General features: G+C 39.6%; 1 protein-coding gene across 2 annotated transcripts in view; it reads left to right on the top strand.

Moving 5' to 3' along the window:
- The window catches only part of MYOM1 (myomesin 1), a 162,986-nt gene that overhangs the window by 79,865 nt on the left and 61,176 nt on the right, over positions 1-21,945 (top strand). The window contains exons 14-19 of one of the 2 annotated variants that reach the window (XM_032293277.1): positions 2,962-3,086; positions 9,892-10,075; positions 10,819-10,993; positions 13,796-13,917; positions 15,838-16,125; positions 18,446-18,642. In XM_032293277.1, the coding sequence (XP_032149168.1) occupies positions 2,962-3,086; positions 9,892-10,075; positions 10,819-10,993; positions 13,796-13,917; positions 15,838-16,125; positions 18,446-18,642 (1,091 nt within the window). The remainder of the gene's footprint in view (positions 1-2,961; positions 3,087-9,891; positions 10,076-10,818; positions 10,994-13,795; positions 13,918-15,837; positions 16,126-18,445; positions 18,643-21,945) is intronic. The other variant, XM_032293278.1, reaches the window with a different exon arrangement.

The raw sequence follows: 21,945 nt of genomic DNA, 5'->3' as shown, positions 1-21,945 counted from the left end.
TTTTTTTTGAGACAGAGTCTCACTCTGTCACCCAGGCTGGGGTGCAGCAGTGTGATGTTGGCTCACTGCAACCTCTGTCTCCCAGGTTCAAGTGATTCTCTTGCCTCAGCCTCCTGAGTAGCTGGGATTACAGGCACATACCACCATGCCAGGCTAATTTTTGTATTTTTATTAGAGATGAGGTTTCACCACATTGACCAGACTGGCCTCGAACTCCTGACCTCGGGTGATCTGCCTGCCTCAGCCTCCCAAAGTGCTGGGATTACAAGCGTGAGCCACACATCCAGCCAAAAAGCACTGTATTCTGTTATTATTGAGTTTTATAAATATTAATTAGGTCAAGTTAGTTGATAGCATTCCTCAAGTCTTTTAGATCCTTAATTATTTACTGTTACTAATATCTACTTGATCTATCAATTACTGAGAGAATAGTGATGAAATATCTGACCAAATGGTGGATTTATCTATTTCTTCTTGCAGTTCTACCAGTTTCTTCGTATATTTTGGGAGTGTTATTAGATGAATTAACATTTTTATTACTGTATCTTCTTGTGAACTGACCAGTTTATTATTATAACATGACTTCTTTTACCCATGGTAGTATTTTTTTTTTTCCTGGAAATCTACTTTAAATATAGCTATTCCAGCTTTCTTTTGATTAGTGTTAGCATTAGTGTTAGTGTTAAAAGTTTTGCTTTTAGCCTATGTATGGGTTTCTCATAGGCAGAATATAGTTGGGTTTTGCTTTTTAAAAAATCTAAATTGCTAATCTTTGCCTTTTAATTGGAGTGTTTTAACCATTTACATTTCATCATTGATATGGTTGGATTTAAATTAATCATCTTGCTGTTTGGTTTCTATTTATTCTACTTGTTTCTTTTTTTATCTTTTTCTGCGTTTTTTGGATTGAATATTTTTTTATTGTTCCATTTTATCTGTGTTCTCTTGTTGGCTATAATTTTTTGTTTTGCTTTTTAGTAGTTTAGAATTTATGATATGCATCTTTTCACAATCTACATTCCACCAATAGTATATTACTTCACATGTAGTGTAAGAATTTACAACAGTGCATTTTTTTTTTTTTTGAGACAGGGTCTCACTCTGTTGCCTAGGCTGGAATGCAGTGGCATGACCATGGTTCACTGCAGCTTTGACCTCTTGGGCTCAAGCAATTCTCCCACCTCAGTCTCCCAAGTAGCTGGGTCTATAGGTACATACCACCATACCTGGCTAATTTTTGTATTTTTTTGTGGAGATGGGGTTTCACTATGTTGCCTAGGCTGGTCTCAAACTCCTGAGCTCAAGAAATTCACCTGCATTGGCCTCCCAAAGTGCTGGGACTACAGGCATGAGCCACTGTGCCTGACCTGAAATGGTATTATTCCATTTCCCACTCTTGGCCTTGGTATTATTATTGTCATACATCTTATTTGCATATTTATTATAAACTTCTTGATACGATATTATTGTTTGACTGTAAGTCAGTTATCTTTCAGAGATATAAAATATGAGAAAAATGGTTTTATTCACTCACATTTTTATCATTTCCATTGATTTTCATTTCTTTGTATAAATCCATATTTTCATCTGATATGATTTTCTTTTCCCCTGAAGCACTACTTTGAACATTTCTTGTAGTGCAGGTATTTTATCTTTTGTTATCTGAAAAACCTCTATTTATCTCCATTCTTGAAACATATCTTCACTGAGTATAGAATTCTAGGTTGACAGATTTTTTCTTTCAGCACTTTAGGGGCTTTGCTCAGCATAGTGCAGATCTACACCGCAAGAGCGATTGCTTTTATTCTTATTTTTGTTCCTCAATATATAATGTATTTCCTTTTCCCTATGTGCTTTTAATATATTCTCTTTATCACTGTTTTTTTTTTTCACATTTGATTATTATATACATTGCGTAGTTTTCTTCATGTATCTTGTGCTTAGGGTTTGCAAGTTTCTCCAATCTGTGTGTCTGTAGCTTTCATCAGATTTGGAAATTTTTCATCATTATTTCTTTAAATATTTTTCCTGTATGCCATTATTTCTTCTTGACCTCTAGAGTCCATATATTTCCAGTCTCCTCTTTCCCTGCCTGATAAGACCAACTTTACTGTAACTGTAAACTAAAATTGTCCTAAACTTTACTAAAACTGTAAACTCATCTCCACTGGGACCTTGGCTCCTGCCTGTCTGCTCATAGGATTTTGTGCCCCACTTCATTTTCATCTCTGAGCCAGGGTAAATCCTGCTTTTGAAGGGTTCATGTGGCTCTAAACTCTAGATGCTCTGGGAATTCTGGGATCTGAGTGCTTCTGGAAGTTTGTCCTTGCTTTAACCCTAAAACTCTTGACCTGGCCTCAGAACTATTCAAAGATAAGAACAATGTCCTAGATTCCTTAGCTCTGTATTCTGAATGAACAATGGGGCTGGCTGCAATGGCTCACGCCTGTAATCCAAATAATTTGGGAGGCTGAGGCGGGAGGATCACGACAGCTCAGGAGTTCAAGACCAGCTTGGGCAACACAGGGAGACCTCATCTCTACAAAAAAAAAATTTTTAATTATGTACATGTGGTGGTGTGCACCTGTGGTCCCAACTATTTGGGAGGCTGAGGTGGAAGGATCACTTGGGCCCAGGAGGTCAAGGCTGCAATGAGTCATGATCGCACCACTTGCACTCCAGCCTGGGTGATAGAGTAAGACCCTGTCTCAAAACAAAACAAAACCCTGTCTCAAAACAAAACAAAACAAACAAACAAACAAACAAAAAACCCCCCTCAATGGCATTTGAAGAATGAATGAATGAATGATGTTTTGGGGGGAATTTTAGAGATGAGATACTTCTTTATACTGTGGAACCATCATTAACTCTTCTTCCAGGAGGAGAGCAGCATCTGTGGCTCTCTGCGTGTCCTGGGCTACCCAGAATGTGTGCTTCTCATTTTTCCTTGTTGTTTTTCAGAGGGTATTGTGCCTGGTCCCCCGACAGACCTCTCTGTCACTGAGGCCACCCGGAGCTATGTGGTGCTCAGCTGGAAGCCCCCTGGCCAGCGTGGTCATGAGGGCATTATGTACTTTGTGGAAAAGGTAAGACTCTAGAATCAACATGATCTCATACTACCTCCTAATCATTTCTTTAGAGAAGTAGAGGTTATGTTCCCAGGGAGAATGGAGGAAGGATCATGTCCTGAACTCACTAGATCTTTACAAACTGTGAACTCTTTAGAACTCTGTAAACTGTGAACTCTATAGAACGAAGTATATCACACACAACTTTGCCTGAAAATCAAGGGGATTATGGGTCCCCGAGACTCACCCAATGACTCCCAAGAGGTCCAGACCCAATATCATAACCCCTACAAGAAAAGAAATGTTCCTAAAATGGTAGATTGCCTGGATGACAATGTTTTCTAGAGACATTCCTGTCTCCCTTGCTTTGGTAATGGCTTTTCCTCTCTCTACCACTCCTCCTCCTGTAGTAGGGCATGAACATCAGTGATGCTATCAGGGAGGGGAGAATGAAGAAGGGGCAGTACTATCAAATGTCTGCGAGTGTGGAAGACAGCAACGCCACTGCAACTGGCTAGCTCCACTCTGAGTACAGGTAGCAGAATGAGGTCAGGAGTCACAAAACAATAAATATCCATAAGTTCTTTCCTCAGATATCTTACAATTATGTCGAAAATTAGAGAAGGCAGCATGCAATGAAGACCCAGAATGGGTAAAATGAATGAGAATGGCATATGAATCAACCACACATCATATTTGAGGGGAGTTCTGATAAGGATTTATGCCAAACAAATGGAGAAGAGCCAAGACCTGGACAGGACATTATTTTTGGGGAACTGACCCAGCCACAAGTGTAGAAACAGGTGAGCTGGCCAAGCAAGGCACAGGTCTCAGGGGGGCAAGAACTCCTTGGCTAACAGGATCATAGCTACTGGAAAACGACATTTAGAGAGAATTTGCTTAAAATAAGGTTCAAAATCCATTTGTTAAAAAGGTTTTGATTAGGATATAATTAAGAAAATGCAAGAAAATAAGTTTATTTTATCCCATGTATAAGAATGTGTGTGTATGTGTATATATATATATATATATATATATATTTTTTTTTTTTTTTCCAAGACAGACTGTCCCTCTGTCCCCCAGGCTGGAGTGCAATGGCACGATCTCAGCTCAATACAACCTCTGCCTCCTGGGTGCTAGTGATTCTCCTACCTCAGCCTCCTGAATAGCTGGGATTACAGGCGCCTGCCACCATGTCCAGCTGATTTTTGTATTTTTAGTAGAGATGTGGTTTCATCATGTTGGTCAGGCTGGTCTCGAACTCCTAACCTCAGGTGATCCACCCACCTTAGCCTCCCAAAGTGCTGGGATTACAGGCATGAGCCACCACACCTGGTGAACATTTATATTTTTATTGATAGCGATGCACCATTTTTTAGAACAATAAATGACATAAGTGTTTGTACTTTTAAATTTTAAATTTTATTTTTATAAAATTGCATGAAAAAGTATCATTTACTTTACAGTTTACTGTCATAGCAAAATCATAGAAACAAAGTTTTTAATAAAAATATGGTGCTTAATTAATTTTCCTAAAGGTCTTTCTCTTGTATCCTTAGTACTATTCTGATCATTCAATTTTGTAACACCTATTAGGTCACCTTCCCTGGTAATTATTGCAAAAGAATACATTTCATAGGTATATAGGTGTATGCAAACTTCTGCAAATTAGGTAACAACATAAAGACAATATGCAAATGTCTTTGAGCTGCATTCTTCACTTCCTTCTTATTCCTAGCAAGTTGGTAACAATGAATGCCTTATCTCTTCAACATGCAATATGGACATCTTCCAAAAGGGTCTTGTTTTACAAAAATAATATTACAATTTTATATACTTTCTAGATATTAGCTTCAAATATAATATAACTTGGGTAGCATTCTAAGCTTTTTTTTTTTTTTTTTTTTTTTTTCAGACGGAGTCTTGCTCTGTTGCCCAGGCTGGAGTACAGGGGCATGATCTCAGCTCACAATAACCTCTGCTTCCTGGATTTAAGCAATTCTCCTGCCTCAGCCTCCCAAGTAGCTGGGATTACAGGCACCCACCATCATACCTGGCTAATCTTTGTATTATTTTGGGGGTGGTCTCAAACTCCTGATTTCAAGTAATCTGCCCGCCTCAGCCTCCCAAAGTGCTGAGATTATAGGCATGAGCCATTGCGCCCAGCTGCATTCGAAGCTTTTTTAAAGAAAATAGATGGCAAAAATAGAGTGGTGGATCAATCTTCACTTCCTGGTGTGTTTAATATGCACCCCCACTGAATCTCTCTGAAACACTTCACAGGAAGAAGGTTCTGAATAACGTCTGTGACAGTAATTACTATTTTTCCTATAATAATGACACATAACAACTATTCTGAGGCGTTTTCTGCAGATGAGTCAAGTTTGGCTTCTGCTGAACCTTCCCTCTGGTCATATAAACTCTAATTTCTCTGTGAGAGTCTATAACTTCCCTAGACCTAAATACATATGAGTTTGTGATTAAAAATTTAAATATTCTTCCCCCCAGCACACCTATTGACATGGAACAGAAGTGGACATTTATGAGCACAGCGCTGCATAGAGAAGCCAGCACAGGGCACAGAACACCCAGTATTGAGGACACAGAACATGTCTAGGGACCTGGGGTACATTTACAGAACCATCCAAATGTCAAACTGTTCCGAGCCGAAGCTAAAATTATTTCTGATGCAGCTCTTCTGATCTGCTGCTGACCTTTCTAAAGGGAAAAGGTTCACGAACTCCTGTCCCTGAGGTATCTGTTCCAGGATGTCCTGCACCCGGCATGCTGCCTCTTGGGTCACTGTGTACTTGTTGTTCTTCACGGCATGTCCATGAGCCATAGGATGGGTGAAATTGAAGGGTTTATTAGCAAGGGACTCAGATGAATCAATCCTTGGCACTTCCAGCTCATACCCACCCATCCTACTGTGTTCTTTTTAGCCCCAAACTTTTTCCTCAGGTGTCTTATGTCTTGAGCTCTTTCTCTTACTCCCCTGTTGAAAATCCAGTCATGTCAGAAACAAGGACTATCACTTGTTAACAGCAGGAATGAAAATAGCTAAGATTTGCACTGTTCTAAGCACTCTACACGAGTTAACCCACTTAATAATTCTTAGAGTAGCCCTATGAGGTAAATATCTTTGTTTTCATCATGCCTATATATTTTTTAATGTTTTGTAGAGATGGGGTCTCCCTACGTTGCCCAGGCTGGTCTCAAACTCCTGGACTCAAGCAATCCTTTCCTGTTAGCCTCCTAAAGTGCTGGGATTATAGTTGTGAGCCACTGCGCCTGGCAGAGTGTGTCTATTTTGTAGATGAGGAGACGGAGACATCAAAGGGTATGTAATTTGCCCAAAGTCACAGAGCTGGTATAACACAGAACTAAGATTTGAACCCCAGCAGTCTGGTTCAGGTCCGTAATCCAGCTATTACACTGGGCCGCCTTTCAATCTTCCCAGCCTTGTCTTCTCCTCTGGAAAACATTGACAATCATGTAATACTACCTCCACTATACTTACTTCATGGCGTACTTGAGAGAAGTAAAGAGTTATAATGGCTTAAGAAGTTCTTGGCACAGTGAAAGGTAGCCATTTTTTTTTTTATGAGAGTATAAATGCCTGATAATTGTTTAAGAATATTCCAGGGTGGAGTATGTCAAAATAAATCAAAGCCATAAATGAAAAAATTCAAAGGTCTAAGAGAATTTCACCCCTCAGCAGGCAGCAGACACACAAAAGATATATTATCATAAAAAAACACTGCAAGGGGCCAGGCACGGTGGCTCATGCCTGTAATGCCAGCACTTTGGGAGGCCGAGGCCAGTGGATCACCTGAGGTCAGGAGTTCAAGACCGGGCGCAAAACCTGGTCTCTATTAAAATTATAAAAATTGGCTGGGTGCAGTGGTTCACACCCGTAACCCCAGCATTTTGGGAGGCTGAGGCGGACAGATTATGAGGTCAGGAGATCAAGATCATCCTGGCTAACACAGTGAAATCCCATCTCTACTAAAAATATAAAAAATTAGCTGGAAATGGTGGCATGTGCCTGTAGTCCAGCTTACTCAGGAGGCTGAGGCAGGAGAATGACTTCAACCCAGAGGTGGAGGTTGCATCAAGCCAAGATCGTACCACTGCACTTCAGCCTGGGTGACAGAGCGAGACGCTGTCTCAAAAAAAAAAAAAAAATTAGCTGGGTGTGGTGGCATATGCCTGTAATCCCAGCTACTCAGGAGGCTGAGGCAGGAGAATGGCTTGAACCCAAGAGGCAGAGGTTGACGTGAGCTGAGATCATGCCACTGCACTCTAGCCTAGGTGACAAGAGCAAAACTCTGTCTCAAAATCAAAACAAAACAAAACACTGCAAGGAACTTTAGAGGTTACCTTGTCAAATTTGCTCATTTTATAGAAGACAAACTGAGGCCAAGAGCATGCACGTGACTTTCCAAGGTCACGTGGCTTGTTATTAGTGCAAAGGGACCAGATCCCATCCTTTGACCCCTCTCTGCCATGCCATGTTGCCCCCCTATCAAGTCAAGGAAGATTATGCTGTGTGCTGGATTAATAAACTTAAAGTCTCAAAAATACACCATCCTGACAGCTGGTCAGTCTGTCACAAGATCTGGATTTTGAAAAAGTCTTTTGAAACCATTAAAAAGTTCTATAGCGAAATCAGGCAAGAGTTTCTAAATTCTTCTTCTCCCAAACATGGGCAAAGTTGAAAGTTAAAATAGGAGGGAAAAAGGTTTACCAAAGACTCTGACAGTTTTCTTACTATATCTTCTACTAGAACTTCAATATACATCACATCCTTCATTCGAGGATTTCCAAGTCACTCTAGATCATTTTAATTTTAAGAATAGAGTCTCATTAAATTAGTTTTCCCATTAATTATTGTAAAATTTGGGCAAAAGAAAAACATGTTTTTACAATCTGGTTTTAATAATTGCACATATTTACAGGGTACACTGAATATTTTGATACATCCCTGCAATGTGTAATGATCAAATCAGAGTAATTGGAGTATCCATCACCTCAAACATTTATCATTTCTTTGTGTTCAGAAAATTCCAAATCTTATCTTTTAGGTATTTTGAAATATATAATAAATTATCAATAACTATAGTCACCCTACTGTGCTACTGAACACTAGAACTTATTTCTTCTTACTGTATTTTTGTGCCCATTAACCAATCTCTCTTCACCACTACCTCCAACCTTTCCCAGCCTCTGGTACCCACCATTCTACTCTCTACATCCATAAGATCAAATTTTTTTGCTCCCACATGTGAATGAGTACATGAGATATTTGTCTTTATGTGCCTGACTTATTTCACTTTACATAATGACCTCCAATTCTATTCCTATTACTGAAAATGACAGGATTTTATTCTTTTTTATGGCTGAATAATATTCCATTGTGTATATGTACCACATTTTCTTTATCCATTCCTCCATTGATAGGCACTTGGATTGATTCCATATTTTGACTATTGTGAATAGTGCTGCAATAAACATGGGAGTGCAGATATCTCTTTGACATATGACTTTTCTTTCTTTTCTATATATACCCAGCAGTGGGATTGCTGGATCATATAGTAGAAGAACATCTTCATCTTTCATTCATTCAGAAAAAAAATACTGTAGTTCATTATGTCTTATTTGCCAGATACAATTTTATGCTCTGCATAAAGCAGTGAACAACGCTCCTTGAACTTACATGATTTGCTCTTCAGTGGAGGAGACAACAAATAAATAATTTCAAGTAGTGATACATGATTGAAGAAGAATAAAGCAGGCTAAGAAACAAAGAGTGATAAGAAAAGGACCAAGTATTCTTTTAAATAGGTAATGGGCAGGCCAGGTGCAGTGGCTCATGCCTGTGGGAGGCTGAAGTGGGTGACTTGCTTGAGTCCAGGAGTTCGAGTCCAGCCTGGGCAACATGGGAAACCTCGTCTCTACAAAAAAAATACAAAAATTATCCAGGTGTGGTGGCATGTGCCTGTAGTATCAACTACTCAAGAGGCTGAGGTGGGAGGATCACTTGAGCCCAGGGAGGTCAAGGCTGCAGTAAGCCCTGATTGTACTACTGTACTCTAACCTGGGTGACAGAGTAAGACCCTGTCTCAAAAATAAAATAAAATAAAATGTAATTAAAATTAGAAAATTACGTGACCCCAGACTATCCTCAAAATAAGATTTTTGTGGATTTAATTATTATATTTCATTAACAAAGGAAATGAACTATTAAAGTAGTATATTTTTCAAACAATACAAAGTTGTATTAGTCCATTTTCATCCCATTGATAATGACATACCTGATACTGGGTAATTTATAAGGAAAAAGATGTTTAAAGGACTCACAATTCCACATGGCCGCGGAGGCCTCACAATTATGGCGGAAGGCAAAAGCCACGTCTTATATGGAGGCAGGGAAGAGAGAGAATGAGAGCCAAGTGAAAGAAATTTCTTCTTCTAAAACCATCAGATCTGTTGAGACTTATTCACTACCACAAGAACAGTGTGGGGGAAACCACCCCCATGATTCAATTATCTCTCACCAGGTCCCTCCCACATACATGGGAATTATGGGAGCTACAATTCAAGATGAGATTTGGGCAGGGACACAGCCAAACCATATCAAAAGCCATATTTGATTTGGCGAATCCTATGAACTTTAGATGCCTCATCCCCCATTTCCTCCAAATCTCTCCTCCAGTCCAGCTCACATTACAGGGAGTGGTTTGCTGCAGATGAATGAAACTTGGAGATGGCTCGCTTGTGCTTGCTGTGCTTTCAGTGGGTTTCCCTGTTTTTGCTACAGTGTGAGGCAGGAACAGAAAACTGGCAGCGAGTGAACACGGAGCTCCCTGTGAAGTCTCCCCGCTTTGCGCTGTTCGACCTGGTTGAGGGGAAATCCTACTGTTTCCGTGTCCGCTGTTCTAATTCTGCAGGAGTCGGTGAGCCCTCCGAGGCAACGGAGGTGACTGTGGTAGGGGACAAACTTGGTAAGCAACTGTAAACTTCTTTTACTTCAAGAGAAAATTTTAAAGCAAGTATCTAAGTTGTATATATATATTTGGCCAGGAGTAAAAATGGTGGCATCTTTCTTTCACATTATAAATTTAGTTGCTGGTTGTACTTAGCCTATACGTTAAACAGGAATTCAGTGTTTTTCTTAATGAAAAGTAAACTTCCTTGGGAGTTTCCCAACAATATTGATAACATGTTTTTTCTGAAGTTCATAGATACTTAGTGTACCCATGCTCCCTAACTAACAGGTTTTAAATTTTCTGCTTTAAAAAATACAATGTAGGCCAGGCGTGGTGGCTCACACCTGTAATCTGAGCAATTGGGAGGCCAAGGCAGGCAGATCACCTGAGTCCAGGAGTTTGAGACCAGCCTGGCCAACATGGTGAAACCCCATCTCTACTGAAACTACAAAAATTAGCCGGGCATCCTGCCGCATGCCTGTAATCCTAGCTACTTGGGAGGCTGAGGCAAGAAAATTGCCTGAACCCGGGAAGCGGAGGCTGCAGTGAGCTGAGCCTATACTGCTCACTGCCATCGCTCTCCAGCCTGGGCAACAGAGCGAGACTTGGTCTCAAAAAAATAAAAAATTGTAAATTAAAGCAACTGTCCTTTTGACATGATGAAGTGTGTAAAATACCTAGGTGTCCGTTTGTGCATAGGTGATAAGGATGACTTTTTAAAACCACCTGAGTTTGATCACCGTTTTCCTCTTTCTCAGATATCCCCAAGGCTCCTGGCAACATCATCCCAAGCAGAAACACAGACACCTCAGTGGTAGTTACGTGGGAGGAGTCCAAAGATGCCAAAGAGCTGGTTGGGTACTACATAGAGGCGAGCGTTGCTGGCTCTGGCAAATGGGAGCCCTGTAACAACAACCCCGTGAAGGGCTCACGGTAACTGAACCGGGCGTGCAGAGCGGGCCAAGGCTTCTGGAGCTGCTATAGACACACATGGCACACAGACATCCAGTGAGGGAGATTTTTTAAAAAAAACATTATACTTTTTGGCTGGATGTGGTGACTTACACCTGTAATCCTAGCACTTTGGGAGACTGAAGTGGGAAGATTGCTTAAAGCCAGGAGTTAAAGACCAACCTGGCCAACAGTGAGACCCCATCTTTAAAAATAAAAATAACAAAATAACATTATACTTTAAATAAGCAGGATGCAGTGGCAGGCCTGTAGTCCCAGCTACTCAGGAAGCTGAGGTGGGAGGATCACTTGAGCCGAGGAGTTCAAAGCTGTAGTACTCATTGACCAGGCCTGTAAAAAGCCACTATATTCCAGCCTGGGCAACATAGGAAGACCCCATCTCTAAAAAAGCAAATCAGAACAAGGCTGGGTATGGTGGCTCATACTTGTAATCTCAACACTTTGGGAGGTCAAAGTGAGCAGATTGCTTGAGCCCAGGCGTTTATGAGACCAGCCTGGGCAACATGGCAAAAACCCACCTCTACAAAAAATATAAAAATCAGCCCAGCATGATGGTGTGCCTGTAGTCCTAGCTACTCAAGAGGTTGAGGTGGGAGAATTGCGTGAGCCTGGGAGGTCGAGGTTGCAGTGAGCTATGATCACACCACTGCACTCCAACCTGGTGACAGAGTGAGACTCCGTCTCAAAAAAAAAAACAAAAAAAACAATTACACTTAAGACATTTAAATGAATTTAAAATTGAACATATTAGATGCAATACATCTTTTTAAAAAGATTTACTTGTGATGTTAAGTAAGAGTTCATTTAATAGTGCTTTTCTGTTTTTTTCCTGTATGCTGCTTCTTCCTTTTTTACCACTCTGATTTTGTATGTAATATGAAACTGGATACTAGATTCTGAGGATCTGACATACTCTACTTAACATAAATCACCCAGGAATTTTAAATGAAGAGAGAAAAAGTATCAACATTTTACAAATTCTGGACATCAACATGATTAAACCCAAATGCTACACAGACATAAGTGACACCAAAACAAAGATATTCATAATACTTTTCTGCCTCTTTGTATCTGTTTTTAATGGGGGAGCATTGGTTTTTTCCTTGCTTTCAACTATTTTATCAATGGGCTTTGCACATTGATGGTGAATTCTGGTCTGCACCCAGACCAGAGACCAGTCTGAGAGGGGGATGCTGCCGTCCCCAAAATTGTCAAATAGGTTTGTTCAGCAGCTTCTGGCCTGGACCGCTTCTCAATCCGGAGACGCCCCCATAGGATGAGCTGGTTTTGCAGAATATGAGAGAACAGAGACAAAAAGATCAATTAGGGAAGGCAATATGTTTTGAAAAAGATTCATTTAGCCTGTTGGTGCATTTCAGTTTTCCTCTGAGTTATCCAGCATTTTCCTAGGACTATTTAGAAACACTGGTGGTGTGTAGGCAGGAGCTGCTGGAGGGCAGGCACCATTTTTTGCTCATCCTTTGTCCACAGTAACTCCTAGCTCAGTGTCTGAAACACCGAGACCTCAATAAATCTTTGCTGGAGCAAGCTGACCCTAAGGACTGAAGGACTGGCCTGGATTATGGCTCCTTTATTCAATACTTGAACATGCTAATAGTCATAGATTCATTAGCAGACCTGTTACTTCCTCTGGCTGCAATCCTTAAGATGGATTCAAATGTTACAGTGATTCATGAACAGCTATTTATAGCCATAAAAGCTATGAAAAGAGTGAGGTTGTCTTATGGATGAAACTGCCCATGGATTCACACCTCATTATAGGATCCTCACATCTAAATAGTAATTCTAGAATCCATTGTTCACCTTATCTTCAGATTCTAGAGTAATTTCCCAAGTAAGTACCTTCCTTGGCATCCAAGCAGACAGTGACTAGGCCTCTATGACAAGGAGCCACCAATTAATCATATTATTAATTGGGTATTAGGCTTAATACCTGGATGATAAAATAATCTGTACAACAAACTCCTATGACATGAGTTTACCAATATAACAAACCTTCACACGTATCCCTGAGCCTAAAAGTTAAAAACTATATATGAGTTATACTCTAAAATTATTTCTTAAAAATAGCATTATTACTACTAATTAGATTTATTAAATGCCTCATATATGCCAGGCCGTATAATAGGTACTTCATATACCATTAATTAACCTCTACATGAATATTATCATGTAAGCATCATTATCCCTATTTTACTGGTGAGCATTCAGGGAAAGACCAGGGCTCCTCATTTTTCGACAAAGTAGGTTTAGAAAAGCGCCTTTGTTACCTTCTTCCTAAAGTATATATGTTACCCGAATCTTTCTACATCTTTTTCTTTCTTTTAAAAAATAAATTATCACACATGTATGGTCCCAGCTACTTGGGAGGCTGAGGCAGGAGAATCGCTTGAATCCAAGAGGTGGAGGCTGCAGTGAGCCGAGATCCCACTGCTGCATTCCAGCCTAGGCAGCAGAGCGAGACTCTGTCTCAAAAAAAAAAAAAAAAGAATTATTAGCTGGACATGCTGCTTCCACCAGTAATCCCAGCACTTTGGGAAGCTGAGGTGGGAGGGAAGATAGCTTGAGGCCAGGAGTTTAAGACCAGCCTGGGCAAAACAGCAAGACCCCATTTTTATTTAACATAAATTACAAAAAAAAAAAAAGAATTGTTTTCATAAAGCCAGATCTACTCCATTAAGCTAATGGAGTAGCAGTAATCTTCCTCCTAAGGAAAATTAAAAAAACATTTTTTTATTTTAGATTTACTTGTCATGGATTGGTGACTGGTCAGAGTTATATTTTCCGGGTCAGAGCAGTCAATGCAGCTGGACTTAGTGAATATTCCCGGGATTCAGAAGCTATTGAAGTCAAAGCTGCTATTGGTAAGTTCCTCATGCACAACTGCATAGAGGAAAAATTGATTTTCTATGTTAGAAAGGAAGATGTCATCCTGTCTAGAAACTGTTTAAAGCTTCCAGTATTCCTAGATTATTGCATCCTTAGATGATTATTTTCTCTGACTCTAGGTGATGTCTAACCTTCCATAGCTGTCGTTTTACAGACCTTCATCACTTATCCAGATTCTGTGCATCCATAGCCTTTTCATCTTCATGAGCCCAAGTTTCCTCAGATATTTCCCATTGTGTGAAACTCCATTCTAACTTCATGCTCATCCTGGGACTATGAAGGGCCATCCTGATTCCATGAAGTGGTACATCACCAATAACACAGATCATCTTGTCCCTAAAAGCCATTTCATCTATGCCAGAGCCTGGCTTGTCTTCGCTAACAGAATATTAATATGCTTCTTATAAATGCCTCTAAAATTCATGCAAGGCACATGTAGTTGCTTAATCATATGTTTCATCTCTGCTTGCAAAGTAACCAACAGAATAAAACCAGTAATAAAGTAATTATATGTGTGTATGTGATGTACCTCCCAATCTTGGGTAAAGTAGAGAAGGGATGCAGGTGGTTAGAAACAATAAAAATTGTATTTGTGGGCTGAGCATGCGGGCTTACACCTGTAATCCTAGCACTTTGGGAGGCAGAGGCGGGCAGATCTCTTGAGTCCAGGAGTTCAAGACCACCCTGGGCAACATAGTGAGATCCCATCTCTACAAAAAAAAAAAAAAAATCAAAAAAATTAGCCAGGCATTGTGGTGCATGCCTATAGTCTCAGCTATTCAGCAGACTGAGGCAGGAGGATCAATTGAGCCCAAGAGTTCAAGGCTGCAGTGAACTATGATCGCACTTCTACACTCTACCATGGACAACAAAGCAAGACCCTGTGTCTAAAATAAATAAATAAATAAAATAAAAATTTTATATAGTAACACATGTTTAAAAAGAAAGCTGATTTAATATTGATTGTCTTCAGTTAGCATCTCATATTACTTTTTCATATTCTTTATAACATAGGGGTCAGGCACAGTGGGAGGCCGAGGTGGGTAGATCACTTGAGGTCAGGAGTTTGAGACCAATCTGGCCAACATGGCTAAACCCCGTCTCTACTGAAAATACAAAAATTAGCTGGTCATGGTGGCACATACCTTTAATCCCAGCTACTTAGGAGACTAAGGCACGAGAACTGCTTGAACCCAGAAGGTGGAGGTTGCAGTGAGCCGAGATTCAGCCTGGGCGACAGAGTAACACTCCATCTCAAAAAAGGAAAACAGGAAGGAAGAAAGAAAGAGGAATGGAGGGAGGGATGGAGGGAGGGAGGGACGGAAGGAAGGAAAGAAGGAAGGAAGGAAGGAAGGAATGAAGGAAGGATGGAAGGAAGGAAGGAAAGAAAGAAAAGATACTCCTTATAATGTGAACCATCGTAAACATGTCTCTTTGAGGTTGGGAGGTACAGACCATTACTATTGTACTATTGCACATAATTCTAAGTGTTATAAAACCAGGATCTTTAATATTACGTCTCTTGTGCACTTTATCGTCCTTTTTTCATTCTGTTGAATAATAGGGCTTATATCTCTCAAGAAATGTCTAAGATTTGCTTTTCCTTATATGTACTAAAAACCCTTTGGGTTCTGCAAATCGAAATGGTTCCTATTCTATCTGTGGCTTTTTGTTCTCATTTCTTCTTTTTCCAGAATATGGAGAAGTTGAAATGGCATACATTGCATGAAACGTAGCCTTTCCATATTTCTTGCAAATGCAAGCAATTTTCTTTAAGCCAATATTGTTTTTGTTCTGCTTGTGGTCCTAATGTTTTTCTCTTTGTTCTATCCCGTAAGAGCAATTGATAGTCTCTCCGTGCTCAACTCGTTTCTGTTGTTGTCTGGCAATTGTAGGGGGAGGAGTGTCTCCAGATGTGTGTCCTGCACTGAGCGATGAGCCTGGTGGACTAACCGCCTCCAGGGGGCGCGTGCATGAAGCCTCCCCGCCAACCTTCCAGAAAGATGCTTTGCTCGGTAGCAAACCTAACAAACCTTCACTACCCAGTAGCTCTCAAAACCTGGGCCAAACAGAAGTGAGTAAAGTAAGTGAAACAGTTCAGGAAGAGGTTACCCCGACACCACAGAAAGCGGCTCCTCAGGGGAAAAGTAAGTCTCACCCCCTGAAAAAGAAGACAGACAGAGGTGAGAGTTGAGAAAGTAAAGCTGTTCCATCCGTCTCCATCAGTGTCCTCACCTCTCATCGTCTACATCACATTCTTCATCCATGTTTGCTTTCATCAGTGTCTATTCTTATTGTATGTGTTCTTAGCTAGCCACCTGAAATGCATACTTTCATCTATGACTTGGAAAAGTAATTGTCTATGGGTTTGGCTTTTACACATCATTTTGGGTGTTTAAAGATGCTAGAATGTTTCGAGTAATTTGGTTATAGAGCTTTTCTTGGTTTGTCAGGAAGATACCCCTCTGGCCTCATTTTGCTATGAGAATTAGATATGAAAGCAGGAAGAACTTGGTACTGCTAACCTGTGTGGGGTCCTTTGAAGTAGTCATGTTTGGAACACATAGAGGAGAAAGATCTCACAAAGAAGGTGACATTGTACCAGGGTCTTGGTTGTTACCTTGTTGCTTATCCTCAGATTATTAAGCGATTATTCACATTTAATTTGAATAGTTTGCAAGAAAAAACAGCATTGGAAAATTAAAATTTAAGTAAAAAAAGTATGTAAATTTCTAAAATAATTAAATAGCTACTTACATACTATTTTTTTAAATGAAAAAAGAAACAAATAGCTATAAATATATCTTTGAGTTGCCATGAAGAGTTTAAAAGTTAAAATTATAATCAGATATAGCTATATTGCATGATATATGATCCTCATTTCCAGAAGTGATTTATTTAAGTCTATTTATCAGTAGGCTAAGAATGAACGATTAGGATATTTGGTACCTGTGGCTAATAGAAATTTGTTTTTCTTAACAAATAAAAATGAACTGATGAGCGTGTGTTGATAAATTTTTAAATGTCTCTCATCCAGTTCTTATTTCTAGCCCACCCCCAACTTCTATAACCCCCTCTATTTTATGACACCTTTCTTTGTCCCTCAACTTGAGATGACATATTCATTTGAGAGCACATATTCAACGGTGCTCTGAAATGGAGAGAGAGAAAGCTTTTTTTAAAATGTAAAGAATAAAGGAGGTTGGTGAGTGGAAAAGAGATCATTGTGTTTTATTTTAAAAAGCCTTCATCCTTCTGATATTTTTTTGGGATAAGAATGAGATAGTTCCTTTATCTCCTGTAATCCAAATAAATATTCAAAAAATTCTCTTTGATGTTATTACATATGTAGATGGATTTCTTTCTACCACATCACTCCCTCTCTCTTCATTGAAAACTGTAATTTCAGTAACTGAGTGAAAAGCTGACCAGCAAAGCCACATAAATGAAAGAGAACTTTTGAAATATCCTCCAAATATTTTTCCAGCTAAGCACTGATAAACATGGTGACAGCTGTATAGTATTGTACCACATGAATAATATTCCAACATTAGATTAAAAACAATGGGAAAAAAGTAGTATATACTAAGAGAAAATCACATAGCAGATTGTGCCTGTTTTTTAAAAATGTTTTCCAAAGGTATCATTGAGCTGAGCTCTAGAGTAAGTTTTTTTTCCTGTGTGCAGACAGAGCTGCGTGGTGGTAAGGTCTCACGAGGGTAAGTGTGCCTGAATGGTGAAATGTCAACCATTTGAGAAATATATGGAAATTCTAGGCCAGGCATAGTGGCTCATGCCTGTAATCCTAGCACTTTAGGAGGCCAAGGTGAGTGGATCACCTGAGGTCAAGAGTGCGAGACCGGCCTGGCCAACATGGTGAAACTCTGTCTCTCCTAATAATATAAAAATTAGCCAGGCATGGTGGCACATTTCTATAATCCCAGCTACTCAGAAGGCTGAGGCAGGAGAATTGCTTGAACTGGGGAGGCAGAGGTTGCAGTGAGCCGAGATCGCGCCACTGCACTCCTGCCTGGGCAACAGAGAGAGACTCTGTCTAAAAGAAAAAAAAAAAAAAATATATATATATATATATATATATATATATATGGAAATTCTGAATAAGCAAATTGAGGCAGTAATTGATATACACATTCCATTTTCCTCAGAGAACAAATGAAAACAAGACCACGTAAAGAAACAAAAATTACACCTTGGGAAAAATATTTCTTCTTATGGGGAAAATAATCTTTTTTTTTTTTTTTTTCAGGATTTACCATTTTGCTAGGACAGGTTCATTTTATCTTTGGAATAGTAATTGTAGTGTGCTTTCTACTGTGTTCATTGCATACACCAAGTCTAATGCAAAGTTAATGGTCAGCCTCACATTTTAGTTTTATACTGCAAGATCTAGTGCCCTCATGTTTATGTATAGAATCATAAATGTTTATTTATAGAACCATAAATGCATTTCTGCCTACTCACAAGCTATTCATATTGCCACAGCACCACCATCTCCACCCTATGATATCACCTGTCTTGAAAGTTTTCGTGACTCAATGGTTCTTGGATGGAAGCAGCCGGATAAGATCGGAGGGGCGGAAATCACTGGCTATTATGTGAACTATCGTGAGGTCATTGGTGGGGTACCAGGAAAATGGAGAGAAGCCAATGTCAAGGCTGTCAGTGAGGAGGCATACAAGGTAAGCACGTGACTTTCTGTAGTGTGGCGTGTCCCGGGTATGAGGATGTGCCTGCACACCCAGCACTCACACACCCAGCACCTTGTGAAGGATTCATGTCATTTCTCCAGAGTCCGTAGTCCTCAGTGGCATGAGTTTTGTGAAAAATATACTGTGGTTAATACAAGTAGTTTGGCTAACCAGTCAGGATTTGTATTTTCTGATTCATACACATAAGCATAATAATTTCCTAGAATATTTACTATGAAATATGTTCTTATTATACAACCTATTTTTTTCCCAAAACTTAGGAAATATCTATAATTAATATGCCACTAGCCTCAAGAGTCCCAGGATCCTTCCAGAGCCCTCAAGTTGAGGGAAAAAAAAAAAGTCCCAGGATTTAATGACACTGAATTTTAATCTTCTTTCTTTCTTTTTTTTAATTGAGATGGAGTCTTGCTCTGTCACCCAGGCTGGAATGCAGGGGTGTGATCTCAACTCACTGCAAACTCCACCTCCCAGGTTCAAGCAATTCTCCTGCCTCAGCCTCCAGAGTAGCTGGGATTACAAGTGAGAGCCAGTATGCTCAGCTAATTTTTGTATTTTTAGTAGAGACAGGGTTTTACTCTGTTGGCCAGGCTGGTCTCAAACTCCTGGCCTCAAGTGATCCACTCACCTCAGCCTCCCAAAGTGCTGGGATTACAGGCATGAGCCACCACGGCAGGCTGGATTTTTAACTTTCAATGTCCAAATTACAGAGGATGAAGGGACATGGGCTTGATGGCCAGACTCAGCTCTCCATTTGTGAAGTGGACCCTGTTATAGTCACTTGATGGCCACAAAGGGTGGCCTCACATGTGTTTCCCTCTACATGGGGTCCCCCACTGCTCAGCTCACATCAGGGAACCAAAACTGTCTCACTGTAGCCTTAGCTGATGACTTTCCTCTTCAGAGCTTCAACAGCTACACCCAAACTGCCACCTCTTAATGCTCACAGAATCCTGTGCCATGAGGGTCTAAGCAGGGCAAGGCCAGGGGAATGACACTTTCCCTAACTCAACACCATGCTATTTTAATTTAACCTTTGAAATATCACACACACGTGCTGAGAATGCATAAAACAAAATTGTATTTTTAAGTTTCTTCCCTGTTAGTGCACATAGTTATAACTCATGCTTTTTTATTACTATGTGGTATGATATTCCATTATGTGGCTATATCACAATACACTCTTTCATTCAATTATTATTGCTATTTGGGTATTTTTGCATTTTTAGCTACATCAGGCAAGGTAGCTATGAACATTTTTGTATACATCTGTCTGCTGGTACATATGTGCACCAGTTTCTCTAGGTGATTATCTAAATGTAGAATTGCTGGGTCGGGGGTCTGTTTATCTTCCACTTTGCTAGGTAATGCCATACTGTCTTCTGAAGAGCGTGTGAGAATCTTGGTCTGTTCACACATTTCCAGCTTTGGCAATCTGAGTGTGCAATGAGTTTGAAATCCTTTCCTACGTACGCAGTCCATTTTGATATCTTCTTTTATGACATGCCTGTTCAAGGTTTTGGCTCATTTTTCTAATGGATTCGTGTTGACTTGCAAAGTTCTTTACATATTATGAATATAAATCCTTTGCAGCTCTGTAAGTTGTGTATATCTTCTCCCTCTTACCCGCTTGTTTTCCTCTCTTATGGTCACCACATTAATTTTAATATCAAATTCATTGTAGTCAGATTTACTAACATTTGCTCTGTCATTAGTGACTTTTGTGGCTTTTTGAAGAAATACCTTCTCTATTCCAAGATCATGGAGTTATTGTGGTTGGTTATATTCTAAACGCTATGCTATTTCGCCACTTATATTTCTGTCATTAATTCACCTTTATATTTTTATATGCTGTGAGTTAACCCTCAAAATTAGTTCCCCGCCCCCAACCCATGGAGATGTAGTTGTCCCAGCATCATCTATTGAAAAGTTTGGCTTCTGCCTGCCATCCTGCCAGGCTATCTGTATCATATACCATTTCCTCATATGCGCGAGTCTGTGTTTGTGCTTCCTATGCTGTTCCACTAGTCTGTTTGTCTAACACTGGGTGAATACCACACTGATTTAAATATAATAGCTTTATAGGCCAGGCGAAGTGGCTCACACCTGTAGTCCAGCACTTTGGGAGGTGGAGGTGGGTGGAGGCCGAGGTGAGTCCAGGAGTTTGAGACTAGCCTGGCCAACATGGTGAAACCTGTCTCTACTAAAAATACAAAAATTAGCCAGGCATGGTGGCTCTCACCTGTAATCCCAGCTACTCAGGAGGCTGAGGTATGAGAATCACCTGAATCCAAGAGGTGGAGGTTGCAGTGAGCCTAGATTGCACCACTGCACTCCAGCCTTGGTGACAGAGGGTGACCCTGTCTAAAAAAAAAAAAAAAATTATAGCTTTATACTAAATTTGATGACTGGTAGATCAGGTTCTCCTAGTTTATTCTTTTTCCAAGGCTACTCAGCCCTTTGCACTTGTTATAAATTTTAGCATTAGGGTCCCAAGTTCTACCAAAAATAATAAGTAAAACAAAAGAAAACAACAATAAAAAAAGCTTACATTCAACCCAGCTAAACCCACTAGAATTCTGATTGAGGCTGCACTGAATCTGTAAACAAATTGAGGAATAGTTGACATTTAAAAAATACCGGGTCTCCTAATCCATGAACATATTTTTTTTGTTTTTATCTTCTTTTATAAAGCCTCTCATTAAAGTTTTATGATTCTCTAGAGATTTGTATATTATTTATTAATAGAGACTATATATTTTCAGTATATTTTTATATCAGTTTTTGTTGCTAGTAAAGAGAAATATAACTAATTTTTATACATTGATTTTACATATAATTATTACATATAGTCTTTTGCTAAATTTTTTTATAATTTGAGTGTTACCTTTAAGTTCTTTTGGAGTCTATGTATAGTCATATCATCTGCAAATAGTGGCAGTTTACTTCTTCATTTCCAAATTTTATACCTTTTACATCATTTTCTTACCTTACTTTCTGCATGGCAACCTTAGCACAATATTGAATGAAAGTAGTGATGCTGGGGGTGCAGTGGTTCACACCTGTACTTTGGGAGGCTGAGGCGGTGGATCGCTTCAACCCAGGAGTTCAAGACCAGCCTGAGCAACATAGCGAGACACCATCTCAATTTGTTTTTTTCCTTTTTTTTTTTTTTTTTTTTCAAGTGGTGATGTTGGTCTAGACTTGATAGTTATCTTAAAGGGAAAATTTTCAACATTTCCCAATTAAATACTGTGTTGTTTGCTACAGGTA

Source organism: Sapajus apella, unplaced genomic scaffold, assembly GCF_009761245.1.
Source record: "Sapajus apella isolate SASKATOON/1434 unplaced genomic scaffold, GSC_monkey_1.0 scaffold29, whole genome shotgun sequence".
In the NCBI taxonomy this organism is placed as follows: Eukaryota; Metazoa; Chordata; class Mammalia; order Primates; family Cebidae; genus Sapajus; species Sapajus apella.
The sequence above is the reverse complement of the archived record's forward strand: the minus strand, read 5'-3'. Positions and strand labels throughout refer to the sequence as shown.